The 15,404-nt window shown below is 35.7% G+C and overlaps 1 protein-coding gene and 1 non-coding gene across 2 annotated transcripts; both read left to right on the top strand.

Moving 5' to 3' along the window:
• Positions 1-3,583: 3,583 nt before the first annotated feature.
• LOC110929484 (pathogenesis-related thaumatin-like protein 3.5) lies at positions 3,584-7,940 on the top strand. Its single transcript, XM_022172643.2, has 3 exons — positions 3,584-3,712; positions 5,694-6,357; positions 7,686-7,940. The coding sequence occupies exons 1-3, from the start codon at positions 3,643-3,645 to the stop codon at positions 7,798-7,800; spliced, it is 849 nt and encodes a 282-aa protein (XP_022028335.1). The 5' UTR covers positions 3,584-3,642; the 3' UTR covers positions 7,801-7,940.
• A 1,087-nt stretch (positions 7,941-9,027) lies between these two features.
• On the top strand, positions 9,028-9,134 carry LOC118490950. The gene has a single exon (XR_004890175.1). It is a non-coding gene; the product is annotated as a small nucleolar RNA R71 (small nucleolar RNA).
• The last annotated feature ends 6,270 nt before the right edge of the window (positions 9,135-15,404 follow it).

Genomic DNA, 15,404 nt, shown 5'->3' with positions numbered 1-15,404 from the left:
ATACCAATGATAGCTTCAATTTAGAATAGAAACACAGAAGAAAAGGAATACACCAAATCAAAGTTGAGATCTGTTATGATCTCACCCAACTTTTATAACAACCATTAACGGTATTTTTCAATATTACATTCAAGCCCCTCACTAATACTCTATTACAAACATCCCTACAACAACTATGACATTATTACAAAATAACCCCTCAAGTCTTATTAACTATTTTTAACATATCAATACTCCCCTGTTGATTTTTATCCTTGTCCTTAAGGATCTGGTAATTGAAAATCAGGAAACCTCAACTGGAAATCATCTTTAAACTCCCATGTAGCCTCAGACAAAGGTTTATCTTTCCATTGAACTAACAGTTGACCAGCACTGGTGGTGAAGGGCTTGCATTTCTCTTGAGAGATGCAAGTTCGAATCTCACTTGGTGCAGAGTGAGGCACTGGTGGGCAATGATAGGAGACCCAGGGAAACCTGGGTTGGATCCTTGAGCCAAACGGGTTTTACCGGTAATATCACAGTCGTGCCTACGGGCGGGTGGGATACCGGGTTTTCCCCGGAATTGGTGGTGGACTCGGGTTACTCTCGGAGTACTCCGTTTGTCCAGTGGGTGCCCCGAGAGTGCTCGGGATTGAGTTTGTTGGTTGTTCAAAAAAAAAAAAAACAAAAAAAAAAAACAATCTAGTGTTTAATCAGATTGTGTATGCTCTAACGTAAGTGATCCCTGACATTTTTTCGTGGTTGGAGTTTCTTTTTATGTGTTTATTATTATTATTATTATTATTATTATTATTATTATTATTATTATTATTATTATTATTATAATTATTATTATTATTATTATTATAAATCTGTTTTCTATTTTAGTTGATTTTAGATTACGCGCATACGCCATATTTTTTGTGACTTCTTGATCGGTAGTAGTTTTTTTTTTAAATGGCAAAGGTTACATTACTCTTACTTCTAAACTACACCAATAAATACTAAACTACACCTCATGCCAAGATTTAAACCCTGATATTTTCTCCAAAAAGTAAGAGTCTCTACCACCCAGCTATAGCTGGAATGCTGATCGGTAGTAGTTACTATCGGAGAATATGCTATTTTCATGATTTTATCCTCAATAAATGGCGCATTAATTAAGGGTCAAACTATCTACACACCAAGTGTGTAGATAGTCACCATTAAAAGGTGTTTTTTGTCTTTACATGCATACTCTGCAGCGTCGAACTATGACCAAAACGCGGCGCTTTGGTCCGGTTAACCAGACAAAGACTGACGGGTGTCTGACGGGTCTGTTGTCCGGACCAAAACGCCGAGCTTTGGCCGCCTTTTGGTCCTGTCAACCAGACCGGGTGTCAGTCTTTTGTCTGGTTGACAGGACCAAAACGCGGCCGAAGCTCGGCGTTTTGGTCCGGTCAACAGACTCGTCAGACACCCGTCAGTCTTTGTCTGGTTAACCGGACCAAAACGCCGCGTTTTAGCCACAGTTCGACACTGCAGGGTGTGCATGTAAGGACAAAAAACACCTTTTTTTAGTGTGTAGATAGTGAAATGGGTGTGTAGATAGGCAAACCCTAAATTAATCAACTGATTACTTTGAATGTCTAAACATATTCTTCACCTGAAAAGCATTTTGTCCGTTACCTTAAAACTTTGCAATTAATCAATCTCTTTTTAAAAGACCTGATAAAGAGAAATATTGGCACCACAGCCTCCTTATGCCCGATATGTAATTCGGAAGAAGAAACGGTCGATCATGTGTTCAACACGTGCATTATTGCCGCGAACGTTTGGAACGGTGTTAGTGTTTGGTGTAAGATTCCAAACATTTTCTCCTTCTATGTAAGATTCCAAACATTTTCGCCTTCTATCTCAAAGACCTCCTTTCTATTTTTAAAGACCTTGACGTTTCGGAGAAGAAAAAGGACGCGGTTCAAGGAATTATTTTGATCGGGTGTTGGAGTTTGTGGCGAGCTAGGAACAATGCTAAATTTTCAAATACGCCTATTAGAATAGATAATATTTTGAGTGAGATTAAGGCCTTGGGTTTTTTATGGTTTTCTTATAGATCGAAACTCAAAGGTTTGGAGTGGAGGGAGTGGTTGTCTTTTGTAAATATGTAATAGTTGATGTTTTGTTTTTTGCCGGCCCGGCTTGGGTCGGTGTTTGCGTTAATGATAGTTACCGTTCAAAAAAAAAAATCAATCTCTTTTTAGACACTTATAAGACCATCTTCGATGGGTCCTTGGAGACCATGCCTTAGAGCCCCTTGGATGCCCTTACTATTGGAGCTCATCCATCCTTAGACCATGCGTAATGGTTAAACATTATAATGCCCCCTCCATGGGGCGTTTTGCGCCATGTGGCAGCCCAGTCAGCAAGGGGCATTATACCATAAAATGGTGTAGTGGGGCATTATTCAAATAATGCCCATGCAATCATTTCCCAATTATTTTTTTTAATTTAAAACATAAAAAAATACAATACTAAAAAATTAAAAACAGAACTTAAAAATAAAGAAAATAAAAATACAGAAAATAAAAAACAGAAAGTAAAATACAGAAAATTAAAAAAATACAATACTAAAAAATTACTTTAGGGCCTAATGTTTCAAAACAGAAAATAATAAAGTTTAAAAGTATAGGGGCCTAAGTGTCAATATCAAAGTTTAAAAAAAAAACCTTTCTTCTTCTTCTTCATGCCCTTCTTCTTCCCTTCTGCAAACCCAGAAAATCCGGCCAAAAATCCGGCCAAAAATCCGGCCAAAAAATCCGGCCACAACCCCATCTCTCTCTCTAAACCCACATGTCCTCAATTGATTGGGCATTCAAACCATTGTTCAGCGTTTTAATAAACACGCCGGAGCCATTTTTTTTCAAAAAAAACGCCCGGAAACGCCCCATGTAATGGGGGTTCCGGCGTTATCCGGCGTTTTTTTGCAATTTTTTTTAAAAAAAACGCCCCGTTACGGGGGGTCTTAGAGGTCCTTAGGTGAGATGCCCTTACACAAGGGTATGTGTTTGTCTTGATTTATGTGATGAGGTGGGCCCAAAGTAAAAAAAGAAAAGTTTTATTGAAATATTGTATGTAATGGGTAGTTGATGAGGTGGAAACTAAAGAAGGTAAGAATATTTGCAGGGTTGGAGATGAAATAAGGGTTTTTAAGAATTTGTAAAGATACTATGTGACAGATGACGTAGCAGTTAAGGACGCTTAAGGACGCCTTTAACATTGGAGATACTCTAAAAAGTAATTTTAGCATCATAATAATTCAACCTTAAATCAACAAAAAAGTTTATAGGTCCCTAGGTATTTAAATATCGAAGAATACTTTTGATAAGTTTCAACTCATTTCAAATCATATGTTTAATATTGTCGTATCATTTGACTAATCAAACATAAATGTGTAATATGGTAATAACTTGATACATAAAAGGAATCTCGCAAGCTTGAGACAAGGGTTGAATTGGAATCTAAGTTATTAATATACTAAAAAGTTGGTGATTGCTTTCTTATTTAGGTTTACTCCATACGTACGTATTCCAGTTTATGAGCACCAAATCACATGCATGCATTCTAACATCTTACCATATATTCTTTCATTTCATCGTCCATAATCTCTCTCCAACATCCCTAACCATGGCCATCACACCACCATTCTCAAGCTCCTTGCATGTGTTCCTCTTATGGATCTTGCTTCTTTCTTCAGGTACCTTTACCACAATTCTTTCTTCATACCTTTACCACAATTCATATCTATACTATATAATAAAAGAAACATAATTTGGGACACATGTAATCCAATGAGGACATCAATAATTTATTGATAAATTTTAAATTTAAATTAAAAAGATTTAAATATTATATTAGAATTTTATTTTGATTGTAAATCTATTGATAAGATAAATTATTCGATCTGGATTGTGTTTAACCAATCAAGCTTAACCCACTTATTTAACCGTCTTAGTTTCGTATGTTTTAATGATTAAATTTCATCATATCGATGTTTTATAATTTCTAATATTGCTATACTTTAAGGAAATTTTTCTTTGTAGTTATGATTATAATAAAACTAGGTTATAACCCCGTGTACTACACGGGGTTGAATAAATAAATTTTATATACTAAATAATAAAAAGTATATTTTTTAAAAACCTGATTTATTGTACGGGTTGAATAAATATAATTTTATATATGAAATAATAAAAAGTTATATCTATGAGAACCATATTGTACGGGTTGAATAAATGTAATTTTATATACCAGATAAAAAAGTTATATCTTTAAAACCACGTATATTACACGAGTTGAATAAATGTAATTTATTGTAAACTCCACTTCATTCTAAATACTAGGTATATTTTTTTACTATTGATATGCTATGCATATTATCTATGTCACATAGAAAACATCATGTTTTTCTAGATAAGTTTACCATGTCAAATAAGTAATATGCATATTATCTATGTCACATAGAAAACATCATGTATTTTTAGATAAGTTAGATATATGTGTTTTAAAACATGGTAAACTCTTAACTTACATATTTTTTCCTATTGTAACTAAGATGTAGAGGTCTGTGAAAGGTATCTTCACATTCGGAATATCATAACTTTTTTTTTTAAATTTAGATTTACTTAGTTGTCGTATGGTGTCTCATGTCTTTATTTTTATTTTTTCACTTATATATATGTTTCATTGGTTCAATTATACATGTAAAGTATTACACTATACATAGTATTTTCTCAACTATAGTTATTTGGTTTTATTGATTTAATTTTTGTCTATTCATTTACATTACTTTTATCTGTCTATAAGTCTTTTTTCAGACCTTTCAAATGGTATAGGACATATTACACTATCAATAGTTTTTATTGGTTTCCTTACTAATTGTGATAAAAGTAATTATTTCGTACAATTCGTATTGGTTTATAGCTTTCAATACAAGCATACCTTATATTAATGTTAATGATAGAGAAAGTGAGGAAACTATATTTGAATGGTAGAAAATATAATATTATGCCAACATTAACCCGTCAGAATAATCTATTATCAGATAAAATCAGACACGTTACCTTTGAACAAAAAAATGTCACAATAAATATTAGTAGTGGTACAAAATTTTAAGTTTCTATGACAAATTCTAAAACAAATAACTGATCATATTATTATCAATTGCTATACAAACTTCAATATTTATTTCGTATTCGGTCTGCATATTACTCTATATTATATATACTTAGATCATATTATTATTATGATCGTATTTTTTTTATTTCACATTATAATTATGATTCACCCCGTGTATTACACGGGAAAATAACCTAGTATTTAAATAAATACAACTGTTACGGTGACAGACCCTTGATTCTTTTACCACCGGGGTCAGGTTTTCTCGATCGATGTTCGGATGTCTTTTAACTTGAAGTCTGAATTTTTTATTTGGGTTCGTCGATCATATAAATTATAATAAAGCGTCGATACAATCGGTAAAACTAATAGTTACAACGAAGATTTGGACAGACTTCATCAGATACTTATTTTTTTTTTTCATTACATTTTTTTTCTCAAACACAACATGTTGAATGATCTTTTCTAGTAAAGTTAAAAAATCTCAAGGGTCTGCCCATGTTGTATATATGATTAACTAACAGTTTTGATTAGTTTCTAACACATTGCAAAATTTACAGGACATATATTATCAGACTGTGCAAGGGTTTTCACCATCATAAACGACTGCGACGAGACAATCTGGCCAGCGATCACACCTGGTGACAGCTTTGGCGGTGGAGGATACGCCTTACGAGCCAAAGAATCGAAGGTGCACACCGCACCAGTCGGTTGGTCAGGCCGGATATGGGGTCGAACCAAGTGCAACTTCGACAGCAACGGTAACGGTACATGCCTAACCGGCAGATGCGGCTCGTCCCTTCAGTGTTCAGCCTCCGGCGCTACCCCATCAACCCTAGCCGAGTTTACTCTCACAACACAGGATTGGTACGATGTTAGTCTTGTTGATGGCTTTAACTTACCGATGTCGGTTAGACCGGTTAACGGTAAGGGAAACTGTAGCATTGCGGGTTGCGTCGGTGACTTACGACAGAATTGTCCGCCGGAACTTTCGATTAAGGCTGGTGGTAAGGTGGTGGCTTGTCGGAGTGCTTGTGATGTGTTCAATACCGATGAGTATTGTTGTCGGGGTGTTTATGGGAATCCTGTAACGTGCCAACCAACGTATTACTCGAAGAAGTTTAAGTCTGCATGCCCCACCTCGTATAGTTATGCTTATGATGATCCAACAAGTATTTTTACTTGTTCAGGGGCTGATTACACTATCACCTTTTGTGCATCCAAGTATTTTTCTTCCTTCTCCTACTTTTTACTTACATTTAGGAAAATTGTTTTTTTTTTTTTAAACTGGTCAGTTTTTTTATGGGGTTTTAATCAACTAGTGTCTCGTTTTTTGTCTTAGTTGTACGTACTTTTTACTTATATTAGGATATTTGTTTTTTTGGTAAATTACTTTTTGAGTTCCTGTGTTTTAGTGGTTTTAACTAGTTGAGTCCAAAAGCAAAAAGTTTAACGACCTGAGTCCCTATAAGCATTTTCATTAACCATTTGAGTACTTTTGAGTCCAAATTTTAACCTTTTGAGTCCAATTTTTTGGACTCAAATCGTTATAAAATGAACAAAATTGGACTCAAAACGTTATAAAATAAATGGCTAAGGACTCAGGGCGTTAAACTTTTTGATTTTGGACTCAAGTGGTTAAAACCACTAAAACACAGGGACTCAAAAAGTAATTTACTCTTGTTTTTTTTTTTAATTGGTCAATTTTTTTTTTTTTTTTTTTTTTTTTTTTTTTTTTTTTGGGATTTTGATTAACTATTCTCCTTTTTTTTTTTTATTTATTTATTTATTTTTTTTTTTGTGTTAGTTGAGATCGTTAATTCGAGATAGCGACTTCACCTCGGATAAAGGTGAAGTTGCTACTTAGATAGCGACTTTGTCATACTATTTCTCGTAAACTTAGAAATCGAGCTTTTTTAAAATGGATTTCTTTTAAAAGGTTTCGTGTTGATCATTATCAATTTGTTTCTTTAAAACCTTGGTTGTCGGTGTATGGAGTTGTAGATATGATACCAATATTAAAAGGTGTTAGTCTTATTTTGAAGGTTAACGGCTTCATCCCTAATATAGGTAAAGTCGTTATTCTAAATTTCTAATAACGACTTTAACTGCTACAAGAAAAAAAAATGCTTTGTTCCTGTACATTCAGTTTTTGTAAACTGTAAGACACAAAATATGATATGTTAGTACCTACTAATCCATATTTTTTCATAAAAAGTAACCCCATTAATTTGTCATCTAAGATTTTAAAAAATAATTTGCTTATGAAAACCTGTATTTAAAGGAGGGATAACGAGTTCTATCTCGGTTCGGTTGAAACTAGTTGCTTTTTAAGTGGTCACTTAACATGCAAACATTTTCTTTACCATTATTTTAAGATAGATAAATCGTGACAAAAAAATAATGTTATTACATCATTAACAAATTTTTAAAAGAGGTTATTAAAAAGTCCACAATGTATTAATAACTGTCTTTGATTCTAAAAAAAACATTTTGATAAACCATATCTCATAACCCAACTTAACATATTCCTGATTAAATGTTTATATCAGGAACCGTCCTCAATGCTCATATCACAACAATAAGTTGGGTTGCAGCGGATCTACTATAGGGTTCTCGAAGAATTCGGTGCTGGCTTTAATGCTTCTCTTTTTGCCGTTGTTGTAAATAAGTCAAGTGCACTTGCTCTATTCTCGTGAAAGCAACTTTTGCGATTGCTTTTTATATCTTGTTTTATCTACATTTTTAAGTTAATATATTTGTTGACTATCTATATATAAAGAAACTGTGTAAAGCATGTTCTATAATTTGAAGTTCAAAGCACACCTAGTCAAAAAAAAAAGGGAATTTAGGTTTCCAACAAACAAAATCGTGATTTAACATACCTGTTAGTGGTTGATTTCTTTTGATTCACATGTAGGGTTATTGGAAAGTGAATATGCAAACGCAATTGTGATGAGGATATGAAAGAAATATTAGGGTTTGTGATTTGCAATCACATTCAAAAGGAAATGGTGTGCACAAAAGGAAAGTCTAATTTCTTTAGCATTGTTAAAAAAGAAGTGAAACAAAGGCTTTGTGTATTCCCTTCTAAAGCAATATAATAAGAATATAACAATGTCATGTAGCAATTAATGGTTTAAGTGGCTCCCAAGTGGCAAAAATTCGTTTTACTTTATTCTAATGTAAGATTTCATAATTATAAAATTATTATTACAATGAAAGATAGATGATTGACCTATCATAACCAAATTGAAAATCGCATGTCAAATTCCTATCAACCTAACTTGAACCACAATCCTAAGACTATGGTGCGGCATAAGGCGCCACCCCCTCTCATGGCACCCCATCGTGCCACTTCACACCGCCCCCAACAACGTTATACGACGGAAACGTGGATTCTTGCGAAGGTGATAACGGGGTGAAACGTGTCGGGATTCAAAATTATTACCGTTGAACGGTAATAAACGGTAATATTCTTTTTTTTAACAATTAAAACATTATATGTACCTTTCATCCCATTATTTTTTAAACCACTTTCTCTACCATCATTCTCTCTACTCCATATTTTTATAAAATAACTCAAGATTTTTATACCACTCTCTCTACCATGTACCCCTAAAGTTCTGAGCTTGATCTAATCTTGCTGCCAAAGCTCCAATCTGTGCTACAAGAGCCGTATGTGTATCCACTTGATGAACTCCAGGAATGGATGATGCTTTATTTCGCACTCCACCGTGACGAGAACTCGACTTCAAGGTAGCATTTTCTATGATTGCGTAGGCTTCATTGGGTGTTTTTGTTCCAAGATCGCCTCCTGCATAAACATCTAAACGTTCTTGTGAGTCGTAATTGAGTCCTTGGTAGAAGTTCAACACAAGTTGCCTTTTGGACAACCCATGATGTGGGACATCGATCAAAAGATCTTTGAACCTCTCCCAAGCTGCGTGTAGAGATTCTCCTTTGTCCAGTTTGAATGTCATAATACGATTTTTAAGCTTAGCTGTCTTTTCCGGCGGGAAATATTTTTGCATAAAAAGATCTGCCATCTCGTTCCAAGTCGTGATGGACCCTGCTGGAAGTGACAAAAGCCAAGATCGGGCTTTGTCTCGCAAAGAGAATGGAAAGAGTCGCAAACGAATTGCGTCTTCAGAAACGTCTCTTAACTTGAAGGTCGAGCACACCTCGAGAAACGAAGCGATGTGCCGACCTGGATCTTCGTGATCCTTCCCATCAAACTGCACAGAATTTTGTAACATGTTAATAATACTAGATTTAATTTCAAAACTCCTTGCTGCTATCGTAGATCTGGCAATGCTCGGTAGCAATCCGTCTCCTCCTACATGGTCGGTCTCATTTAAAGGCTGGTCGTCTTCTGCCATAATGCTTCCTGTGTCGTCCTCTGAACTCTCGTTGTCAGAAAGTATCACTGGTTCGTCGATTGCAACCGCAATCCTTTGTGTAACGACAAGTGATCTTTCGCGAAGCCACCTACTTCTTCTTAGATTATTTTCTGGTTCGTTAGCTAGCTCAGCATTAGCGGGTGAAGGGGGCGTGGACATTTGCCTGCACGTAAAAAGGAAGGCATTATACAGATAAAAGAACGTAATAATACTATAAGAAACAAGTAATAATAATAACAAAACATATTAGATAAAAACATATACAAGTAACGAAACAAATCTAGTTAAATATTTACTGGAATATTTACTTATTTACATCCGAAAGCTGTTTTTGGCTGTTTACCAGAAATGATGATGACAAACATCAGAATCCTGAGGAAACTTTTTAGTTTGTTTTTATATATCATATAATCTGATAAGGTTTAATAAACTTCTGATAAAAATCTGATGAAAGATTTCGTTCCATCAGAATTTCTGATAAATCCATCAGAATTACCAGAAATTCTGGTAAAATGCATCAGAAATGGAACTTTGTTGTTTTTAGAATATCTAATGGGTTTATGAGAATCCATTAGAAAATCTGATAAACTCATTGGAATATATCAGAAAATCTGATGATTTTATCAGAAAGTTATATTTTATTTCTGTGGAATAAATAAATAAACAAATGAGTACGAAAAATTAAATGAATAAGTGGTTAATTTTAATAATTAAATGGACAGAAATAAATAAATGACAAACTGAACGTAAATAATTAAATGCAGAAATGAAATAATTATAGTATATATATAAGCAGTTCGACGTGCGAACTCATACATAAATATAAACAGAAATGAAATAATAAGGGAAAATGATTCGATCCCAAACACATTAACCGAATAAAATAAATAAACGAAAATAAATGTTAGTCGAAAAGTTAGTAAAAAGTTAGTAATGTTAGTGGTCAGTTGAGTCCGTCGGTTAGTTGGTTAGTAAAACAGAAAAAGAAAAGTTAGTAAATCAGTTAAATATTAACAAGTTAGTAAATAAGAAAACAAATAAATACAAAAATGTACAAGAAGTATTCACAATTATTAACAGTTTGTACACCGTTAAAATACTGACTCGGATTCTTCCATTAATTTCGTTGTGTTCCCGGCAACGGCGCCAAAAACTTGGTGTGGGCGGTTATATACATTTATTTACAGTATCTTCACACGCCTAGTGGAATGTGTTTTATATTTATAAAAATGGTTTATACCTTAACGTTAAAACACACACAACAAAGGACAAGTGTATCCCGTCATATATGTAGCAAAGTATTGGTAAGAGCCAGATATCGATCCATGGAACACGGGCGTTATAATGTACTAAATCTTTGTCATTAGATTACCAGATAAAAAGATAGGTGAATGGTTGTTTAACTAAGCTATCTAAATTATATCTAAAACATAAATATACTATTATCTTGTTTCACAAACAACCTAAACATGGTATCTATCAGATATGTCACAAAAGCACTTAATCAATTTTCCAATTTCGAGACAGTTAGTCATCCGCTAGGAGTTTTCTAACATGATGATTCTTTGGAAAGTTAACGCGATAAACACACGTTAACCACCTAAACTCATTCTTTAGCGAGCTATTGATATTCATTCATGTGAACCTTTAAAGATAGATTAGTCATCCGCTAGGAGTTTTCTAACCTCACTTATCAAAGAAAGCAATACCGATGGTCACAATACAGCCACGAGGATAAGCATTTAAGTAGATCATATAACAACAAATTTCACCTTTACAAGTCTTGAACACAAATCTACCATGTCAGCAATTTCAGACCAAAACTACTAAACAAGGACATAAACCGCATGCAAGAACATGTAATCAACACCATATAATTCGTTAGAACCCTTACGTGCAAGAAAGCATTCCTAATCAACATAAGATATATCTTAGATAAAATCAATACCCCTCTCGAGTCTCATGGTGTAAACAAGTTTACAAACAAGTGATTAATCAAGAAATAGTTACCATCCCACTAACCACAGATTCATTATCCAAGACAATCAAACAAAATCAAGAACTCAACATCAATGAAATGTTCATTATATAATCATGAAGATTCAAACATGAAAAAGTACTAAAGTTTCAGACAAACAAGATTACAACATAAAGATTATTCAAGAAACAAGTTTATAACTACTATTACATAAACTACATTAAACATAACCTAACATCAGCTCATAACTTGCAAAATGATCAAAATACATGTTCAAGAACAAGGAATCGAACCATAAACAAGCAAGGAATTGATGGGTTGGATCGGTTATGCTCCTATTCGGTCTTTAAGCTTCAAATTGGTCTGATCAGGACTGCTTCGGAACCCAGAAATCGCCCAGAAACATGGAGAAAAACCCAACACTTGAACCAGTAGCGAATGCTGCTATTTATAGGAGATTTTCCCATCGGCACGATCGTGCCACGAGTCGCACGGTCGTGCGACAGGTGTTGTCGGGTGACGTCAGTTTTTCCGATCCCAAGTCAGCCAAGTGGACTAGTGGACGAGTTGCCTGGGTCATTAGATCGGCATGGTAGTGCGACATCATCAGAAATGTTGGTGAGAAACCCTGGTCAAGCCTTGGCACGGTCATGCGTCGGGTCACACGGTAGTTCGGCCCGAGAAAAGGTTGGCACTCCCGGTCGCACTGGTAGTGCTTCCGAGATCGGAGCATCGGCAAGGTAGTGCCGTCAGATGGCACGGTCGTGCCACACCTGGCAGTCATTAGAATTTTGTTCTTTTCATCAGAAATGCATCAGAATTTGTCCGTTTTCACCAGAATTTTCCCTTATGCTCTGTTTAAGACCTGAAAATATAAAAGTACCGAATTTGGTGCCTAAACGTCGTGTTTTCAGTAAAAGACGCTTAAAACGGAAGTGTTTTGGGGTGTAAAAACATGTATAATTTAACGTATATCAACAACTGTCTGGACCAGAGATAGTACAGGAAACAACGAACAAGATTATTCAAGTCAAGGAAAGGCTAAAAGCAGCAGGAGATCGTCAAAAGAGTTATGCTGACAACAGACGAAAACCATTGGAATTTGAAATAGGAGATAAGATATTATTAAAAGTTTCTCCATGGAAAGGAGTGGTTAGATTTATAAAAAGGGGAAAGCTAAGCCCCAGGTATGTTGGAACCTTTGAGATTATTAGAAGAATAGGACAAGTAGCTTACCAGCTACAACTGCTAGAGGAAATGGCAGGAATACATGATGTACTTCATGTATGAAATCTCAAGAAGTGCTTAGCAGACGAATCCTTAATTGTACCTCTTAAAGACATAGAGGTAAATGCGACGCTTAAGTTTTGTGGAGAAACCCCTGCAGATGGAAGATAGAAAGATCAAGAATCTCAAACATAAGAGATTAGTTCTAGTCAAATTGAAATGGGATTCCAAGAGAAGACCAGAATACACTTGGGAGCTCGAGTCAAAGATGCAGAGGAAATATCCACACCTGTTCCAATAGACCTCGTGGACGAGATCTAAAAACAAGGTGGGGAGGATATAACAACTCTCCCAAAACCGTTAAAATACTCCTATACGTTCTAAAATATACCCCGTATACGAAAAATAACCCTAAAATACCTTTATATTATTAAAAATCAAATAAAAACATAAATAGTCGCGGGTTGCGACCGAGTAACACCAGGCGACACCAGGTTGCGCCATGTGTCCCTGTGCGTGTGAGATCTACGGTGTGAGTCGACCAAGCTAGGGCCTACCCTAGTGGCCTCGCGGGCCGCGAAGGCCTAGCCTTGTAATTCTCGCGGGGCGCGAGAGAACTCCGATCAGAATTATATAAGGAGGCCTCTGTCACACCCCCAAAATCCACAAGCGGAGTATCACCGCAGGAGGCGTGACTCACCAGGATCCAGCCACCAATCATATTGAACAATGTAATTTAAATAAATAAAAGTCCAACCACACAATATAACTGGTGTTCAACAAGTTAATCCAATTCACGATATCAGCGGAAGCAGTAAAGTTGAAACCAAAAACCAAAGTATAAGTTTAAAAGTTCAATGTTTATCATGGAACTCAACAGTCCATGTACCACAACGACTTCGGCTCCCCTGCAAGCTCCAGCTAACCTCTAACGACCTGCAAGGCATGTAACAACGAGTCAACAACAAAGTTGAGCGAGTTCATAGTTGGTTATCCGATATATAGTTGCTTCAAAAACCACGAGTTCATTTAAAAACCAAGAGTTACCCAATTCATTGTTTTTCCCAAACCATAACCAGTGGGGGGCTACCCTATGTAACCACTAGACCATACCATATCGACAACTGACTGAGAAAGTTGTGCCCTACGTTAATGTCTATCATCATTGACTAAGTGCCCAGATCCATTAGTACACGCTCATCCTCCTGGCACGGTGTGAGGCTTGTCAACCCTAATAGCGCTATTAACTAATGACCCGCTCGCCATTGGCGCGACGATTAAGTCGATATAAAAATGAGGGACTTAATGATAGAGTTTTGTCTAGTAAGTTATAGGTTGTCGTCCTTCCAACTGAGGACGGAGGTACGTAATCTATCCAAAGAGAATACACAGGTTAATGTTGCCATCCTTCTCAACGAGGATGGAGGTACATATTCTGTTAAAGGTGAATATGTAGGTTCTGTTTTAGCTTCTTAACCCATTCCCAAACCACCGGGAATCCCATGCCTTATAGAAAGTGTGAACTCACCTTGGTTTGCTCGGTATGGTTAACCACTTGTTCTCAAATATTCAGTCAAAGCCTATATTAATCATACATTCACAATTAGTTGACATCCACATTGTTCGCGTATAAGTCATGATCATAATGTGTATTCAGGAAACACTATCACATAGTACTTAACAGTTATTCTAGTTCATATTAGTCCACAGTTCACATTTGTGTATCGCATGCAAACTCATATTTCCTCAATCTTGATCCACATCACAACCAGTTAATTAGTGAGCATTCAAGTTTCATACACATGTTAAGCACAGTCTGCTGTGAATCATACTCTGGGCGGCGAAACTCCAGGCGACGAAACCTCAGGGTGACGAAACCTCCCATGTTTCGTCGGCTTTGAGGTGTGACTAAACCTTGCATGTTTTGTCGACATCGTATGTGACGAAACTCTACAGAGTTTTGTCGTTAAGGGTGTTTTGTCGGGTGGGACTTTCATCATTACTGTAACAGTTTGTCATACTCACACGGTGAAAACCCTAATCATCATCAACTGTTTCACCATTATCATCAATCATACAGTTATCTTCCAAATCCAATAAACATTACTGCTACTAATCATCTTTCCAAATACATCAGAGTATTTAATATCTAGCATGAACTCTAAATCCTAAAGTAACCATATATGATTCAGATTGTAACAAGAATGTATTTGATGATCAGTTCCATTCAACACAAGTACAATATCAACAGAAGCATGGCTCTAACTAGTGAACATGAATGAATACAATTCCATGAGTTACTATCATGCAGTTTCTAAACAAATCGTTTAGCACAAGCACATCAAAACCCTAATAACATGATTTTCAATTCAAGCATTAATCGTAGCCAAATCATCTAGAAACAATCTCACTTATAATGATAGTTATCTACACCCACAATATTACGTAAATCGAATCGACCAACGAGACTAACCGGTTACGAGATGAAATAAGCAAAAACTTCGAGGGAGAGCAAGAACTTCGAGAGGAATGGTGATTGATAACTGTCGTCTAGTGAAAAGGAGAGCCTAGGGTTTCGCAATTTTAGTGCATGCATCTGTCGACTTCGTCTTGTATCGAGTCTTACTCTAGATAGGTTAGATCAGGGCACGTTGTACGAGAAA

Source organism: Helianthus annuus, chromosome 3 (genome assembly GCF_002127325.2).
Source record: "Helianthus annuus cultivar XRQ/B chromosome 3, HanXRQr2.0-SUNRISE, whole genome shotgun sequence".
Lineage (NCBI taxonomy): Eukaryota > Viridiplantae > Streptophyta > Magnoliopsida > Asterales > Asteraceae > Helianthus > Helianthus annuus.
The sequence above is the reverse complement of the archived record's forward strand: the minus strand, read 5'-3'. Positions and strand labels throughout refer to the sequence as shown.

Excerpts from the sequence above, each read along its gene's own strand:
- LOC110929484 (XM_022172643.2), top strand. The coding sequence starts at position 3,643 with ATGGCCATCACACCACCATTCTCAAGCTCCTTGCATGTGTTCCTCTTA. Across the intron at positions 3,713-5,693 it reads GATCTTGCTTCTTTCTTCAG|GACATATATTATCAGACTGT; the intron begins GTACCTTTACCA and ends CAAAATTTACAG. Across the intron at positions 6,358-7,685 it reads ATCACCTTTTGTGCATCCAA|GAACCGTCCTCAATGCTCAT; the intron begins GTATTTTTCTTC and ends TGTTTATATCAG.